At 50.6% G+C, this 18,798-nt stretch overlaps 1 protein-coding gene across 1 annotated transcript in view; it reads left to right on the top strand.

Annotated features, from left to right (window-relative positions):
- Nucleotides 1–12,442: 12,442 nt before the first annotated feature.
- CREB3L1 (cAMP responsive element binding protein 3 like 1) overlaps nucleotides 12,443–18,798 on the top strand; it is a 44,922-nt gene continuing 38,566 nt past the window's right edge. Inside the window, exon 1 of the mRNA XM_050757603.1 lies at nucleotides 12,443–13,029. Within this exon, the coding sequence (XP_050613560.1) occupies nucleotides 12,928–13,029 (102 nt within the window). The 5' untranslated portion in view covers nucleotides 12,443–12,927. The remainder of the gene's footprint in view (nucleotides 13,030–18,798) is intronic.

Genomic DNA, 18,798 nt, shown 5'->3' with positions numbered 1-18,798 from the left:
TGATTAAATCTGGACGCATCTCTCCATTCCATGCCAGCTTCTTAACCCTTTCCCAGCCAGCCGGCAGCAAGGAGCTCAAGATAGGAAGCCCTGTGCCTCTCTTCAAGAGACTTGGTTTGGTCATTGGGTTTGGTCATTGGGGTTTGCTCTTTCCAGCAAGGGAGCCTGTAATGAGGACCTCCTGGCCCCAGTCTTCCTCCCCAGGGAAGGTCTGTAATTAGTGCAGGAGGCGAGGCTGGGGAAGCGCAGACAATGTCATTTGAACCAGGATGAGACAGGGCTCAATTGCTAGTCTGCACTTTTTTTTTTTTTTTTTCTGGTGCCATTTCATACACAAAACTCCAGCAAACGTAACCCTTTCCTGGTTGGGCCTGGATGCCAGGGTTTCAGCTTGGCACAGCATCCATTCCTGTGCCTAACATGCGCCATTCTCGCCTCCACATACATCCCAGTTCAGGTGAGCCACGGTTTCAGACTTCCTCAACACCAGCCAGTCAGTCACCCAACAAGCCTTTGACGAATGCCACCAGATGCCAAGCACCCAGGGGAGGGGACCCAAGGGAAAATCTCCCTTCCTGTCAGCAAGGAGCTGACGATCCCTCTCAGCAGCAGGGGAATGCACACTCGGAACAGGTGGCAGGCAATGGAAGGGAAAGTGGCACCTGCTGAGGACCAGTGCAGGGCAGGGAAGGAAGCTGGGTGGAGGCAGAGTCCACACGATGGGTGCAGGAAGGATTGGCGTGTGGTAAGCACCCTGTAAATATGTCCAAGGGAGATATCTTCCTGGAAGCAGAGCTTTTCTGCAATCAGGGCCTGAGAGCTGAACCCACAGAGACAAGGAAGGCGGGCAAAGCCAGCCCCATGTAGAGATGGATGTCAGAGCTATTGCGACAGGCAGAGGCTACTGCCTCCTCCCCCATGCTCCTGGAGCACCCATTCTGAATCCCTGAACTACAGTTGATCTCACGCTGTACTACAGCCTGTCTGACTACAGATCTGGCTCCTCCACTAGATTGCAAGCAGCCGGAGGGCTGTGTCTATTCACCTCTGGTGTCATGAGCCTCAGCACTGAGCCTGGCACACAAGAAGTATTCAATAAATGCTCTTTTTTTTTTTTTTTAATACTTTTTATTTTTGGGTGGAAGGACGGAGTCTCACTCTGTCGCCCAAGCTGGAGTGCAGTGACGCGATCTTGGCTCACTGCAACCTCTGCCTCCCGGATTGAAGTGATTCTCCTATCTCAGCCTCCCGAGTAGCTGGGATTACAGGTGCATGCCACCACACATGGCTAATTTTTGTATTTTTAGTAGAGATGAGGTTTTACCATACTGGTCAGGCTTGTCTGGAACTCCTAACCTCAGGTGATCCACCTGCCTTGGCCTCCCAAAGTGCTGGGGATTACAGGTGTGAACCGCTGCGCCCAGCCAATAAATGCTCTTTAAATAGATGGTTGGGCTTGCATGAGATGATGAGAGAAGTAAGGAAGAATCCACCTCTACAGACTTTCCCAGGGAGGATGCAAATTCTGGCCCCACTTCCCTTGCAAATCACATCACAGTATCTCTAACATATAAAGTTTAGCTTCTAGAAATCAGTAAGACCAACCACCAATTTTTAAAGGTCGAAGAATGTGAATAGAGTCTACAGAAAAGGAAACATAAATTGTCCTAACACATCTAAAATGATGCTCAATCCTACTCAAAATAAATGCAAATTTAAAATATACTGGAGGCTATGGCTGGGCGCCGTGGCTCATGCCTGTAATCCTAGCACTTTTGGGAGACCGAGGCAGGTGGCTCACCTGAGATTAAGAGTTCCAGACCAGCCTGACCAATATGGTAAAAACCCCATCTCTGCTAAACATGGTAAGGTATAAATGAATGTAATCCCAATGCTTTCGGAGGCTGAGGCAGGAGGATCACTTAAGGCCAGAAGTTGAGACCAGCCTGGACAACATAGTGAGACCTCATCTCTACAAATAATAATAATAAATTATCTAGGCATGGTGGTGCATGCCTGTAGTCCCAGCTACTCATATAGCTGAGGTGAGAGGATTGCTTGAGCCCAGGAAGTCGAGGCTACAGTGAGCTATGACTGTACTGCTGCACTCCATCCTGGGCGACAGAGCAAGATCTTGTCTCCAAAAAAATAAATAAATAAAATACACTGGAAACCATTTCTTATTTATCAATTTAGAAAATTCCAGGCTGGGCACGGTGGCTCACGCCTGTAATCCCTGCACTTTGGGAGGCTGAGGCGGGTTTATCACGAGGTCAGGAGATCGAGACCATCCTGGCTAACACGGTGAAACCCCGTCTCTACTAAAACTACAGTTACTTAGCCGGGCTAATTAACTGTGGTCCCAGCTACTCTGGAGGCTGAGGCAGGAGAATGACGTGAACCTGGGGGGCAGAGCTTACAGTGAGCCAAGACCTCGCCACTGCACTCCAGTCTGGGCTACAAAGCGAGACTCCGTCTCAAGAAAAAAGAAAAGAAAAGAAAAGAAAATTCCAAAAGTTTGATAATATCTTCTCTTTGAGAGACTGTAGAACGACCAGCACTATTGCTGATGGGAGTGTAAATTGGTACAAGATATTTGAGAATACCTACCAGTGTTACAAATGCATGTTCTCTTTGATCCGGGAATCCTACTTCTGAGAATTTATCCTGCATGCAGTGCTTGAACAAGCCTATCTTTGCAGCACTGTTTGTTATAGTAAAAAAAACTAGAAACAATCCAATTGTCCATTAATTGGGGACAGGTAAATAAATGACGGTACATTCATACAATCATACAAAGGATGAGGAAGTTCTCTGTGTGCTAATACAGGAAGATCTTGAAAATAGATTAAGTGGGGGAAAAAGATGCAGAATAGTGTGTATAATACTTTTCGATTTAAAAAGAGAGAGAGAGAGTCCTGGTATTGTGGCGCATGCCTGATAGTCCCAGCACTTTGGGAGGCAAGACAGGATAATCAGCTGGGGCCAGGGGTTCAAGACCAGTCTGGGCAACATAGTGAGACCCTGTCTCTACAAAAAAATTTAAAAGTTATCTGGGCACACCTGTAGTGCTCAACTACTCGGGGGGCTGAGGCAGAAGGATTGATTGAGTCCCTGAGGCTGCTGTGAGCTGTGACTGCACCCTGTACTCTAGCCTGGGTGACAGAGAAAGACCTTGCCTCTAAAAAAAAAAAAAAAAAAAAAAAAAAAAGGCCAGGTGTGGTGGCTTATGCCTGTAATACCAGCACTTTGGGAGGCCAAGGCAGGCGGATCACAAGGTTAGGAGATCGAGACCATCCTGGCTAACATGGTGAAACCCTGTCTCTACTAAAAATACCAAAAAAATTTAGCCGGATGTGGCGGCATGCACCTGTTGTCCCAGCTGCTGGGGAGGCTGAGGCAGGAGAATGGCATGAACCCGGGAGGCAGAGCTTGCAGTGAGATGAGATTGCACCACTGCACTCCAGCCTGGGTGACAGAGCAAGACTCCATCTCAAAAAAAAAAAAAAAAAAAGAGAGAGAGAAGTATCTACACACACACACACACACACACACACACCCCATAGAAGGATGCCCAAGAAAGTAATAAAATTGATTATATGTTAGTTAAAGGGTGGGAACTTAGTGGTTAGGATATAGGATGCAGAGATGGGAGGATTGCTTTTTGTTGTATTCCTTTTTATTTTTTTAAACCATCTGAATGCATTATCTATTCAAGAAATTGAAAAAGACACACACACACAAACTTCTACTAGGACTGGGGATTCTTGGATTCTTCGCACGTTCCTGGGTAAATGTGCTTCTACCTCAGCCAACTGTCCCTCTGTCGTTTCCCCTCCCTCGTTCGCACCAGGTTTTCCTGAGTCCCTGGATTCCAGTAAACGGTCCTGCCATCTCAACTCGTGCCTCCAGATCATGAACTATGAAGTCAGACCAAGTAATTGTGTGACCTTGGGCAAGTTACTTTATCTCTCTGGGCCTCAATAAAACAGAGTAATGTAGTACCTGCCTCCAAGGGTTATGGTAAGATGTAAATGAGGAAACTCATCTTGGCACCAATAAAAATTCAAAAAAAAAAATTCATAGGATATGTTTAGCATAGATCCTGGGACTTGATCAATGCTATATTGTACAAATATATAAGATTTGCTGTTCATATTCTTTGCCAATATTTTTATTAGATTGTTGGTTTTTGTGTTATTGACTTATAGGAGCTCTATTGATTCAAAAGATTGAGATCTGCATTGCAAACTGCCAGAGCATTGAAAAGCAACAAGACCCAATAAATGGCAGTTTGTGAAAATCACTGTATATTTCTATGATTATTTCTCCTCCGAGCCATGCATGCTGGTGTTTGAAGGGGTCCCACCTTTAAGACCCTGGGGCTCATCTGGACAGCCCGCAAGGAGCAAAGTCTTTTGTCACTGGCTCTGTGTCTCTCAACCAGTCTCCCCTGGGTCGTCAGAGATTGTCATCCTCTGAGGCACTTCCAGCTGCAGCCCTCAGAACAACAACCTTCCCTTCTGCTCTAGATGAGACTCATTCTCTGTGTCTTCCCTGGAGGTCCCCAGGTTTGTGGGGTACGTGTGTAATACCAGCTCCTACAAGGAAGTGCTATAATTCCAGCACTTTGGGAGGCCAAGGCAGGCAGATCACTTGAGGCCAGGAGTTCAAGACCAGCCTGGCCAACATAGTGAAACCCTGTCTCTACTAAAAACACGAAAATTAGCTGAGCACGGTGGTGCACACCTGTAATCCCAGCTACTCGGGAGGCTGAGGCAGGAGAATCACTTGAACCCAGGAGGTGGAGGTTGCAGTGAGCTGAGATCTCACTACTGCACTCCAGCATGGGCAACAGAGCGAGATTCCATCTCAGAAAAAATTCTCAAATGAGTACACGTAAAGCCTCCTCAGGAAAGCCTAAGTCTTCTTTCCAGAAGAGAGAGAATCCTGGCGGGCTGGTCTGAAGGGACACATCGAGGGATTGGGTTGCAGAATACACAGCCCTGGGGCCCCTCACCCTGATCCGTGGACACTTGGTGCTTGCTTCCCATAAAGTCAAGGAAAAAATTTAGCTCCTCTGGGCCTACATCCATTCATTTTTCTCCAGAGTTGGTCCACCCTTCAGTTCTGGAGGCTCCTGAAATGTTCCTCAGAGCACCTGGAATAGATATTTGCTTTACCAGTGACTGCCAAGGCCGAGCCTGCTGGGTTTCTGTTTGTTCTGCTCAGCCACAGAGGCTGGGGCTGGTCCCTGAGGATGGCCCACAGGGCCCCCCTCTGTGCATGACAAAGGATGGAAGCCCCCACCTGGACCTGCTCCTCAAAAAGAGGAGCCTGGGTGAGGGCCAGTGGGAGGTAAAGTCTGAGTCTGCAAAGGCCTCACCTCCTCCCAACGCTCCGGAAACCCCCACTCCCCCCAGTTACTATGCAATTGATCCAATCCCAGAGTCTGACGCAGCAGAAGGATGAAGTCAGAGGCCAGATCAAATTTCCAATACTCCCGCTTAACGGCTGTGTAACCTTAGACAAATAACATAACCTCTCTGAGCCTCACTTGCTTCACCTATAAAGGCAAAAATACGTGTGTGTTTCTGTCTCCCTTCTAAAGGCATTTGAGAAATTCTACAGACAGTGGAATTCGATGGTTGTTAATAGAGGAAAAAGGATATGGAGGAAGGGGGAACAAACATAAGATGAAGGCAGGCTGCAGTTAGTGTGTGAAATCAACCTCCACAAGACTCTGTTGCAAGAGGTGGACCTCAGCAAATTCATCTCTGAGCTTCCTCATGGCCAAGTAAAGAAGGCAATGCAATGAACTACAAAACCTAGAGTGTCCATTAAGTTAAAGATAGGCCTGCCTCTCAGAGGCAGCCAGCTTTGATGGATCCTGAAGTAAAAGAAAAGACGCTTCCCCAGATCTTCCTAAGGGGGCGAGATGGCCGGTGGAGGTGGAGGATATGTGTGTAGTGGGCCCCTCCCCACGTGGGGATGATACTATCTCCCAGGGTCTTTGTGAGTCTGAAATAAAATGAAATGTTTGACAGTGCCACCTAGAGTGGCTGGCATACAGTAGGTGCTTAATATGTACCCATTTCCATCCTTCCTCCTACTCTGTCTGCTCCCAGGAAAGGGATATCCGTTGATCTCACAGGCATGCGAGGATTCAGCTCTTCAATCATTCAGCAGACATTTATCAGACACCTGGTTTAGGCAAACATGGGAATCGCCCTCAACCTAGCTGGTGTCTTCCCTGCTGTCCCCAGATCCTTGGCCTCAGAAGCTCTCCCCCTCCCACTGCCACCCACCCTTCTGGGTCTCAGCCTCTGCCTCCTCCCCAGCAGGGCTTTAAGCCCCAGGGAGCCCTGCTCCTGTGGCTTCTCCCTCATTCCCCGAATAGCTCCAGGCTGCTCCCTTCGACCACCACATTCATGGAGCTGGGCCACGTGCAAGAGCACAATTAATATTCCACTCAGTCTCCCCCAGCCCTGCTGCCTACTGGGAGAAGATGGAAACCAGATTTGCAGCCGCACGCGCTGGCATGGATGCACACAGAGAGGCGGCCTGCCCCTAGGTGTGAGCTGGCACAGATATATGTGCAAATGTGGAAGCCCCACACTTAGATTCACACCTCCAGACACCCTCGGGGAGGGAGGGGCTGTATGCACACCTAGCTCCCAGCCAATCGCTGCCAGGGGACACTCAGACTCCTCACACACAAAGGCCATATTTGCTTTCTGGGCAGAGGGAGACAGAATCATAGCATTTCAGAGCTGGGAGGATGGAATTTCAGAGACCAAGCTAAGACCCTCATTTTCCAGGGAAGAATCTGAGGCCCTGGCTTAACCTTGACTGTTATCAGTCCCCAGTGAACCACATGGTGACTGGATGCATTTTAGCAAAGGCTTTGATTTAAATGCCTGATGCTGCCTCCCACCTTCCGGGAGACAAGCTACTTCAGTCTCACCAGCCTTGGAGGTTGGGGAATCTGAGGCTCACGGCGGGCTGAGGGGATAAGGGCTTTGCAAGAGCAGGAGGTCATAGGCAGAGTCAGGCCTCCCAGTTTCCGTGCCCCTGCCCTTCCTGTTAGCCCCATAGTTCCAGCTCTGCCAGCCCTAGGTGGGGCAGGATTTGTAGGGGAGTGTCCCCAACAATATGAGGACTCAAGGCAGGAGGAAACAAGCGGCTCTGTTGGTTTCTCTCCCATTACTGGAGACTTTAAGAGCAAGGGAGATGGAGGGTGGTGGGATGCCAGAGTGTGTGTCTTCTGGGGAGGGAGCCAGGTGGCTGCGTTCTAGAGATGTCTAGAAGCGGAGTTGGAGCAGGTGATTCAGGCTGGAGGGGAGAAGGGTGACTTGAGAACAGGAGGAGAGCAAAGCAGGAAGCGGGTGGAGCTGTTTCCCAGATGGCAGGCAGACAGAGGGCCAAGGGGCGGGCCCGCTTCCAGTCCAAAGATGGGACGGCAGAGCAGAAATTCAGGGAAAAGAAGCAAAAATAATTACCAGGAAAAGGAGCTGGAAGGGAGGCAAGTGTTTTCTTAGTCCTTAAGGAACTTCAGTCTTCAGAGAATTTAAAGAGGAAAAAAAAATCTATCTTAAGGCCTTTCTCCAAGGCAGGGTGGTTGGTGATTCACCCGCTGCTATGGAAGGCCCTGGAGGAAGGCCCTCCCCTCAGCTCCTGCCTCTCCCCAGTGAGCAAATTCAGTTCATCTGGGGTGAGTGGAAAGGGCTCCGGGTGCAGAGCAGGGAGGCCCTGGTTTCAGTCCTATCTCTGCCTCATGAGGCTGGGTGACCTAAGGCAAGCCTCTGATGGCCCCAGGCCTTGGTTTTCCATAAAACAAAGAAGTGGCAAGTCATACAAACTCTCTGAGCCTTGGTTTTCTCATCTGCAGATTGGGGATGATAATAATAATATGCTGATTCTAAGGTGTCACCAATTACATGATACACCATTATTTTATGTACTTCAGGAAGGAAAAAAACACCATCCATTAAACTATGACATACCATCGATTGTAGGACACATCTGACTTCAGAGATGTTAAAACAGGCGAAGAAATGTGCATCTCAGAATCAGTGAAAGACGGTACTTATCTCACAAGCTTGTTCCAAGAATTAAACAAGATAACATAAAGTATTTAGTGCCTGGCACAGAGCAAGTACTAATAAACGTCCGGTATTTTTATGGTTCAGGGTTGGGTGGAAGGGATCACAGGCCAAAGGGGTGGAAAGGAGAGACCTAAACTGAGTGAGAGTTGGGGTTCTGAAACCCACCCTGTTCCTGGCAAGGTGCCACCTCAGGCTCCATGTCCAGCTCCAGTGGGGGGTACAGGGAAAGCAGCCATGCAGCCCATTTTAGGGAGCTGCAAGAGAACAAAGGGCCCCGTCTGCACCCCGGAAGTCAGTTTAATCTCCAGGATGAATATGTTTTCATTTCTCAGAAGTTCCTGTTAGAGTGTGCCAAAGCATTTTTCCCTTTACAACCCAGGCAAACAAGACAGGTTTACTTTGGGTGACCTTATTACCACCACCCAGGGCCTGCCTACCGAGTGTAAACACCAGCTTTGCACCCTCCTGGAGGCTCTGGGCAGAAGCCTGGAAAATCAAAGTGCCAGGCCTCCTGACCAGGGAGGCCCTTCACACTCCCCCCACCCCTATGCCTGCTCCCCAGGCCCTGTCCTGGAAAGGGAACATTGGAAGATCCTTGGAGAGGATGAAACCCTAGAGGGCATCAACACCTCGCCCATTTTATAGCTATGGAAACTGAGACCCAACGAAGGGCAGTGGCTCTACACACACACTCACACACACACACATACACACACACACACCATTCTACTCACAGCTCAGCCTGGCAGGAGCCTCTCTTTCTGCCTGATCTTCAGTGTCTGGAACAGGCAAGAAGCTTATCTCTGTCCTCTTTCTCCTGTGCGTCATTGACTGCGTTGGGATGTCTTTACACATGAAGCTTTTGCTTCGCAGTTGGAACAGCTCCTGGAGAGCAGCAACCAGGTGTTCCTGAGCCCATCAGAGAAGGGGCTGCCATCAGTGCCTCTCGTGACCCGCAGTATTTGGGCCTGTGGAGGTGGTGTTTGCAGAGCCAACATTGGCCTCCATCCCCTAACTCCTTCAGATGTAGAGGAAGGGCCTGGGTAGGGGGTTGGGTTGTGGGACCAGGCCCAAGAACTGGGAGAGAGGGAGCAAACCCTCCTTGCTGGGTCAGAAGGCAGACTTAAGACCCAGGGAGACATCTCATTTTGTCTCCTGGAAAATCTTTAATAGACAAGAGAGAAGGGATGCGCAGCCGACCACACCCTACGGAAGACTTCAGGTAGGCACAGTTCTTTCCAGGCCTGGCACAGAATAGAGCCTGGGCTTCAGTGTGGCATAAGTACCGGGTTTGTGTAAGGTATTGGGTTTTCACCCTCATCATCTCACTCCTGTGCCACTGCCTGTTCTTCCCAGTCCAGTCTTCCTCCTCTTTCTCTTTTACTTGCTGTTCCCTCTGCCTAGAATGCTTTTCCCTGCATTTTGCCCTATAAATGACCCCAGTTCTTGATTCAGTTCTCAGTTCACATGTGGCCTGTTCAGAGAGGCCTTCCTTACCCACAGGGTCACATCACACTATTTTATTTTTTCATAGTCCTTACCATGCTCTAAAATCATCTTCTTAACATTCTTTTTACCCATACTTTCCTCCACCCACCCACCCACCTCTGTGCAACTACATTTACTCTGGGATCTAGGTTCTTTTTTTTTTTTTTTTTTTTTTTTTTTTTGGCGGAGTCTCGCTCTGTGGCCCAGGCTGGAGTGCAGTGGCCGGATCTCAGCTCACTGCAAGCTCCACCTCCCGGGTTCACGCCATTCTTCTCCTGCCTCAGCCTCCCGAGTAGCTGGGACTACAGGCGCCCGCTACCTCGCCCGGCTAGATTTTTGTATTTTTTAGTAGAGACGGGGTTTCACTGTGTTAGCCAGGATGGTCTTGATCTCCTGACCTCGTGATCCGCCCGTCTCGGCCTCCCAAAGTGCTGGGATTACAGGCTTGAGCCACCGCGCCCGGCGGGATCTAGGTTCTTAATCAGCGTTGTATCTCTAGTGCCTGGTCTGGGAACCATTCACAGTAGGTACTCAATAATGCTTATAGAATGTGTGAATAAATCTGCAATCATCCTCATCTCTGCTGGACTTTGCCATCCTCTTCATTCTGGAAAGAAAATGATCACATTCCTCTGTGTGCCCGGCTCTGCAATGCCTGGTCTCCCTCCTCCCCCTGCCACCGGTTTCCCCAGGATTTCTCTTGGGAGATTCTGTCTCTCAGACTCCGCAGAAGCTGCCGGAACCAGAATGTCTCCCCAGGATTATTTTCAATGGTTTCCTGGGGTGTTCACCTGGGTAAGAATAAGGAAAGAGAGGACACTCTAATCCTACTTATCTAAAACTATATAATCTTCCCCAATCACTTAAATGGTACCTGTGTCTCTAATTACAGAGCAGGCTGGGAGGAACACAGGGACAATTTCCAGCCAACCTCAGGCAGGGGGCCACTTTTGCTCCTCCTGGGGGCCTGCAGGGACTCCAGCTCAGTAGCCAGGACTCCAGACACCTGCTGCTGGAGCTCACTCACGACAGCCTGGCCTGTTCACCCAGCCAGAGACCCCTCCCCTCCCCCTGAGAAGTATCAGCCACATCTCAGTGTTTGAATGGTCCCCATTTGGCCAGATATGACACATTTGGGGAAGACACCATGGTCCCAGCACCTAAATTCTACCCGCCACTGTTGTGAAAGTGAATTGATTTCTACCAGCCTTACTTCTCGGAGGTGCATGGCTGGTGAACTGGTCCCCAGAACATGGGTTATAATCCTACTTCTCAAGAACAAATTCTCCAGGAGGCCTGGGAGCTAATAGTCACGTGACAGCCTGGAAGGTCAGAACTTCACTCTCCAGAACTATGTCAACTAGACCATAAGGTGGGGAAAAGCCACGTGCCTGCCCGCCTGCCAGGCAAGCAAACAACTGCTGTGTCAGCCTTGGTATGAGCCCTTCTCCCACCTGGCACTGAGAGCAATTTTGGTGACATCCATAGCTTAGCTGCAATGACATCTCTACTTCTTAAAGGCCTTTTGGTTCCTGAGCTAATTAAATGTCCCAGACAGGGAGGACACACTTAATCGTATTAATGACTTCTGGTCAGAAAACAGTGTGCCCAGCCCTCTGAGGGAGTGCCTTTCTGAACCACCTCCATTTGTTCAGGTGCTTGGTGATTGTTATCAGCCCTTTTGAGAGATTAAGTTTGTACGCAGGAGCAAGTCACTTAGGTAATGGATCCCGGGGCCCCGGGAGTGTCTGGTGACTGTGGAGTGTGCAGCCAGCAAGCACCTTGGCTCATTCAGATTCCAGAACCACTGTTTTCCAACTTCCTCCTCTTCAGAACCATTGAGGGATGGGGAGGGACTTGACTATCAAGGAGAAGAGGGGTTCTCTCCTATCTCTGGCTGTTCACCCAGCCCTTTCACACACAGGGAAGCTGGGGACAGTCCTTGCCCTGAGCAGTCTCACAGCTTAGTGGGGTCACAGACACAAACAAGGTGAGCAAACAAAGACAATACCACATGAGACTGGAAACAGCAGAGGTGAGCACATGATGCCCTGTGGGTGTATACCGTTGGTAACTGCCCCAGCCTGGGGATTCAGAGAAGGCTTCCTGGAGGAAGACACATGTGAGATGAGAAATGAGAGTTACAAGCTGAAAATTGGCCAGGTGTGGTGGCTCACACCTGTGATCCCAGCACTTTGGGCGGCCAAGTTGGGCAGATCACCTGAGGTCGGGAGTTCGAGACCAGCCTGGCCAACATGGTGAAACCCTGTCCCTACTAAAAATACAAAAATTAGCTGGGTGTGGTGGGGCGTGCCTGTAATTCCAGGTACTCGGGAGACTGAGGCAGAAGAATCGCTTGAACATGGGAGGCAGAGGTTGCAGTGAGCCGAGATCACATCATTGCACTCCAGCCTGGGCAAAAAGAGCGAAACTCCATATCAAAAAATAATAATAATAAATAAATAAATAAATTGTTTAAAAAGCTGAAAATCTCCCCCGTTGAGGGGAAATCTGTTGAGGCGACTGTGAAATGGAATTCCCTGACTGGGTTTGGTGCAGGTTTTAGCATAAGGCTGGAAGGATGGAAATAGCTCTCTCATCAACTTATGGGACAGTGGTTGGTGAAACCTTAACAAAATGCCAATGTTCCAAGAATACTGTTATCGGTTCCAGGACTATTGTTGCTTTAAGCCCCCACCTTGAGCATTCAGAGAAGACAGATGACTAAGGAAGACGAAGTTGCAGATGTCTCTTTAAAAAATGAGAGAGGATTCCTCGAGCCACGCCCTCTTCTCATTAATATTAAATTATTGTGAATATTGATGTGGGGGCGTGGCGCCTTGGCCAGCTGGGGTAGCCAGCCAGGGGTTCCCGGTTTCACAGAGAGGAAAGTGACAGAAGCGGTGCGGAGGGAGAAGCAGAGACAGCGGAGAGGCCGGCAGCCACCCAGTCTCGGGGGAGCGCTTAGCTCCCCCGCCCCGGCTCCCACCCTGTCCGGGGGGCTCCTCAAGCCCTCAGCCCCACCCCCGGGCTCCCCATGGAAGCCAGCTGTGCCCCAGGAGGAGCAGGAGGAGGTGGAGTCGGCTGAATGCCCACAGTGCGCCCGGGGCCCCTGAGCCCATCCTGCTCCTAGCCGCTGCCCTAAGGCCCCCGCGCCCCCCGCGCCCCCCACCCGGGGCCGCGCCGCCCCCGTCTGCCCCTCCCCCGGGGCTTCGCCCCGGACCTGCCCCCCGCCCGCTTGCCAGCGCTCAGGCAGGAGCTCTGGACTGGGCGCGCCGCCGCCCTGGAGTGAGGGAAGCCCAGTCGAAGGGGGTCCCGGGAGCCGGCCGCGATGGACGCCGTCTTGGAACCATTCCCGGCCGACAGGCTGTTCCCCGGATCCAGCTTCCTGGACTTGGGGGATCTGAACGAGTCGGACTTCCTCAACAATGCGGTAAGACGAAGGGTCTCCGTTCCCGTTCCACCCCTCGGCACCCTTCTTCGCGGCGCGCCTGGGCCCCTAGAAGGACCCGACTACACATCACTGGGCAGGAGCGGGGAAAGGGTTCAGCGCAGGGTCTCCCGGAGCGACATGTGTTTGGAGCTCCGAGATTTGACGAGTAGGTCCCTCGACACCTCCCTTGGACCCCCGCCTGACCTAAGCCTCGGAGCTGGTGCCAGTGCGCGCCCCTCCTGGGGGCGCAATCCTTGAACACATTGGCCTCCACCTTCTAGGGGAAGGGGTCATCGAGGTATCGGGGCCGTCCGATCCTTGGATCTGAGCTCAAGAGACGCCAATCCCGCCCTCCACCCACGTCTTCTAGCCGTCCCAACCCACCCCAGGTTCCAGGACCAGACTGGGCGCAAAGTGGCAGCGCCCTTTCCTGCGCCTCCCTTGGGGCTTCTGTGGCTCTTAGACTGGACCTCCGCTGGGAGGCGCACCCGGGAGCGTTCTGAGGGTCTGAGACCCGACGCCCCTCGGGGATCAGAGCCAGACCCGGGTTCTCAGTCAGGCCCGGAAACTTCAGGGTGCTACCATGGCAGCCCCAGGGAATCAGGGCCAGAGACCCCCCCCAGGGAGGGACCTGAGGCTGGGGGCTGGGGGAAGGCAGTCAGGGCAACACAGGGTGCTGGCTCAGGAGGATGGGAGCCCTTTCTCTCCATCTGCCTCTAGATCTCTGCTCTGTCCCTCTGTTCCTGGAGTCTGGCTGACTTTCTCTCTCCCTCTCCCTATGTCTTCTTGACTAGGTCCGACTGTGAGCTTGTCTTTCTCCTCTTTCTCACTCTTCCCCTCCCTCCCTAAGGAAACGTGGCTTCTCTCTCTTCTTCCCTCCCTCCCTCTCTCAGGCTCAGCCCTAAGGCCTTGATGGGGGAGGGGCATGGGCTTAGAATGGGAGAAAATATTTAGGTTCAGAAGGGCCTGCCTAGATGAAATGTGGATTGTTGGGGAATCTAGTGGGAGCCCCCTCTTCAGTGAACCACCAGTTGCATGTGCATGCCTGTACACACCACACACACACACATACACACACCCTGTGATCGAGCACTTGAGACTCTTTACCTGCTGATCTCTACCTCCCAGGACCAAGATAAACTTGGCCAGGCAAGAGCCAAGTCCTTAGAGGACTTGAGCATCTTGGACTTCCACCTAAACTGTCCCAGGCCACTAGATTGATGGTGAGGAGCCAGGCCAAGGGACAGGAGCCAGAGTCAAGGAGGCATGGGGACTGAGGTCTCCCTGTTCTCCATTAAACAGCACATCCTGGTCACTGTGCGCTCTGAGGAAGGCCCCTTGTCCCAGGCAGAGAGAGCATAATTCATCAGACAGAACAAGGGTACAAGGGGAGAGGGCTTGCATTGACAGCAGAGAGACTTGGTTTCTAGTCCTGGCTCTGCTTCCCCTGTGAGCTTGGCCCATACCACTGGATCTCCTCCCTGGGCCTCAGTTTCTTTGTCTGTAAAATGGGGAAGATGTTGGATCAGGTCTTCCTACAGATGGTTCTGGCACAGATCCCAGGAATAAAGCAGCAGGGATCAGGGGATCCACACCTTCTCTTGAGGTTGGTAAAAGACACTAGTCAGAGGGAAAGAGGTTTGTCAGGGCTCAGACCCTTGAAGTCAAGGGAGGCAGTAGAGCCCTGCAGTAAGCTTCCCTCGGCCCTTGGAAGCTCTGAGTTGGGCTTTCTTCTGAATGAACTCAGCCGCCCGCAGCCTCTTCCTGCTGCTCCATTCAGCCCTGCGTCCCCAGCTGCTCATCTGGGCCTTGGTCCAGCACAGGAAAGGAGGCACGACCAGACAGTGGGATCCAGCACTGGGACACTGGGGAGGAAAAGCCCTGCTGGGGAGGCTCCTGATCTTGCACCTGGGTAGGGCCAGGAGAGGCAGCGGGAGAAGATGGGGTGCCTAAAGAAAGAGAGAAAGGACTCTTGGGCTGGGAATCAAGAGATTTAATTCTGTCTGTGTTTCTGCCACCAGCCAGCGGGAGAATTCAGAAAAGTGACTTTATTTATTTATTTATTTATTTATTTATTTTTTGAGATGGAGTCTTGCTCTGTCGCCCAGGCTGGAGTGCAGTGGCGAGATCTTGGCTCACTGCAAACTCCGCCTCCCGGGTTCACGCCATTCTCCTGCCTCAGCCTCTCAAGTAGCTGGGACTACAGGCGCCTGCCACCACGCTCGGCTAATTTTTTTTGCATTTTTATTAGAGACGGGGTTTCACCGTGTTAGCCAGGATGGTCTCGATCTCCTGACCTCATGATCCACCCACCTCGGACTCCCAAAGTGCCGGGATTACAGGCTTGAGCCACCGCGCCCGGCCAAAAGTGACTTCTTCTTCTGGGGGTTGGTTTCCTCATCTGAAAAATGGAAATATTAGAACCATAGCATTACTGAAGGCATTTCGAGAGAAAATTAAAGTGAAGGTTAATGTAGCACAACGCCTGGCATGAAACGTTCATCGTTGGTTTGATCCATAGAGACTGGATGGGGGTGATAGTGAGAATTGCTCAGCTAGGAGTTGCTCTGTGAACACAGCAAGTCATTTTCCTTTTCTGGGGCCTCCATCTCCATATCCGAGGTCCCTTCCAGCTGAGATCCCATACCAACCCTTCCCCCAACTTCTTCATTCTGGATGAGGATAGGAAAATATTTCCAGGGTTCAGGATGGGTAGGGATGGTGTCTGTGTGCCTCTCCGCCTGGAAAATAGAGAGCAGAATATTCACTATCCTCCTTAAAAATCCAGATACAGGCCATAAATCATGCGGAAATTGTGTGTGCTCTGTTGCTCTGTGCAAAATGCAAAATGTATGCTCACCCTGAAAACAACTATGCAAGAAATACGCATGCACTTGGACAGACAGGAGAGGGAGTACACAAAGTCAAGACAAGTGTGTTTGGAGGTGGGCTGGCTGCTTTTTCTTTCTGTGAGGATACCTTCATGTTGCTGCAATTCTGTTTATGCGATTCTCAGAGATCCTCAGAAGGGGGCTGCCCTTCCTGTCCCATGTGGGGGCATCTCCTCCCTGCCCGTCCCATTCTCCCACGGTTTCTGATGTGGCCACCCTCGAGCCACTGTACTCTGTGGTCCTTCAGCCCCTTGGCCCATACGAGAGAGAGGGTCTGGGCTCCAAGAACTGGGATAAAGGACCAAAGGGAGAGCAGGTCGTTTGTCCAGATTGAAACACTAGGTTTGTGTGCTGTCCCCTCCTTCCTCTGGCTAAGAGGAAGGGATGTCTGGCTTCTCTAGAGGGAACTGGCTTGGGATCCCAGAGAAACCCCAGCTGGGAGGGTGTGGGGAGGAGAAGGAGGAGGAAGAAGAGGTCTGTTTTCTCAGAAGGGAGCAGCAGGAAGCTGCAAGGATGTTTGCCCAGCACACCCGTTCACTCCCTGCAGCTGGAGAGGCCAGGTGTGGGAGTGACTGACGGGGACCCGGGGACCAGCCCAGCATGGAGGGAGGCGGTGGGCGCTAAGGCTGATCGCTACTCCCCAGACCCCTGGCCTGGCTTCTCCTGAGCTAACTGGGAAGCAGAGAGGCATCCTCACCCCCAGCCTTTGGGAGATTTAGGGAGATTAGAGAAGTATGTGTGTTTGGGTGTTCCTATGTCTGTGGGTGGCCCTTTAACAGTCCTTAAAAGGGGAGATGTATGTGTGTTTCCGTTTAAGTTCTCACCAACAGGAAAGAAGACAGAAGTGCTAAGGCACTCTGGTCTCAAGAGTGGAATCTGCTAGAAAAGAGCTAATGAAAAACCTACTGCAGGAGCCCAAATCTCAGGTTGCCTATTCAAAAAGGAGACCTCTGATACCTACTCCTCCATCAAAACATGAAGTTCGTCTTGAGCAGAGGTTTGCTTTGGGTTTTGCTTCCCCCAGTGTTGAGGGAACAGTTCCTTGAGTCAGGGGCTTGGTCTGTCTTGTTCACTGCTATATCCCAGTGCTTAGTAACCAACTGTTGCTGAATGAATAAATGGATGGATGGATGGATGGATGGATGGATGGATGGATGGATGGAGAAAAAGGGGCCCAAGCCAGACCCCACATTCTTAAAGAGGAAAAAGTGTCCTTAAGCCCATCTATTTGCAGCCATCTAGGTCCTTCAGAGCCCGCACTGTCTCTGGGGTCCAGGAAGGGCTCTCTATGGTTTTCAATGTATTCTCATTGCCTTGAGCCATCCCCATACTGTAGCACAGGCCTCTGAAGCCCCTAGTCTAGAATAGTCTACAATTGGCTACCCACAGGGGATTTGAACTTGTGGCTCAGGTCTCACCCTTGAGCACCGGCTCTAGTGCTTCCATCTTCCCCAGTTTCTTCTTCAGATTGCTCTAGGACTCCTGGATCCATACTCACCCAATTTAAGAATAAGCCTTTTCCAGCCCTGCCTCAGGGCCCTTGCACATGCTGTTCCTGCCATCTGGACTGCTTTTCTCCCAGTATCTCCATCTCAGCCTTCTGATCCCAGCTCAAATGTCACCTCCTTCAGGAAGGCTCCCTGAACACCTAAAGTGGGACCCCCCCTATTCTTTTCTGTTTTAGTCTTTTGATTTCTTCTAGCCCTTAACCCAGTTTGCAATTATTTTAATGGCTTACTGTGTATTTCCTCCATGAGAAAGTAAGTTCCATAAGAGGAGAGTCCATATCAGTTTTGTGCATTGACATAAACCTAGCACAGTCACATGGGACAAAATAGATGCTCAATATAGTAAAACTCTACAATAATGCAATAAATATGCCCAGTCAAAAATGTCCAGTTATGTTCATTTGCAGTGGCTCATGCCTGTAATCTCAATGCTTTGGGAGGCCAAGGCAGGAGGATTGCTTGAGCCCAGGAGTTCAAGACCAGTCTGGGCAACATAGGGAGACCTCATCTCTACACAAAATTTTTAAAAATTAGCCAGGCATGGTGGCATATGCCTATGGTCCCAGCTGCTCGGGAGGCTGAGGAGGGAGGATCACATGGGCTAGGGAGGTTGGGACTGCAGTGAGCCATGATGGCATCACTGCACTCCAGCCTGGGCAACAGAGCCAGACCCTGTCTCTAAAAGTAATAATAATAATAATACAAATTTAAAAATAAATTTTCCAATTACATAAAATGTGGAGTTATATTTGTGTAGAATTAACGAAAAACAGTATTTTTCAGATGGTCTGTACTATCACAAAAAGCAGGAAAGTAAAAATTGTGACACCTTACTGCACAAAGCGGACCAAAGAGACAGAGTCCCACAGAAGAATGAGGCATCACTTTTTTTTTTACCAACCCCACAAAGAATGGAGTTTTGCTCACTTTTACTTGAGAAGGGGCCTGAGCATAGAACAGAAGTCAAGTTTGGGTCACATTGTAGCGAACTTTGCTCTATTTCAAGGACTTACTATATTTGTAGAGAAAATTACTTTAGGCTGGGGCAATCCTTGTAAGGGAAGGGAAACATTGTTTTAAAAAAAATCCCAGGCTGGATGTGGTGGCTCACACCTGTAATTCTAGCACTTTGGGAGGTGGAGGCAGGGGGATCACTTGAGGCCAAGAGTTTGAGACCAGCCTGGAAACACAGAAAGACTCCATCTCTACAAAAAATAAAAAATAAATAATTATCCAGGCATGGTGGCACATACCTGAAGGCCTGGCTGCTTAGGAGACTGATGTGGGAGGATCACTTGAGCCCAGGAGTTCAAGGCTGCAGTGAGCTATTATCACGCCACTGCACTCCAGCCTGGGCAACAGAGCAAGAC

Source organism: Macaca thibetana, chromosome 14 (genome assembly GCF_024542745.1).
Source record: "Macaca thibetana thibetana isolate TM-01 chromosome 14, ASM2454274v1, whole genome shotgun sequence".
Lineage (NCBI taxonomy): Eukaryota > Metazoa > Chordata > Mammalia > Primates > Cercopithecidae > Macaca > Macaca thibetana.
The sequence above is the reverse complement of the archived record's forward strand: the minus strand, read 5'-3'. Positions and strand labels throughout refer to the sequence as shown.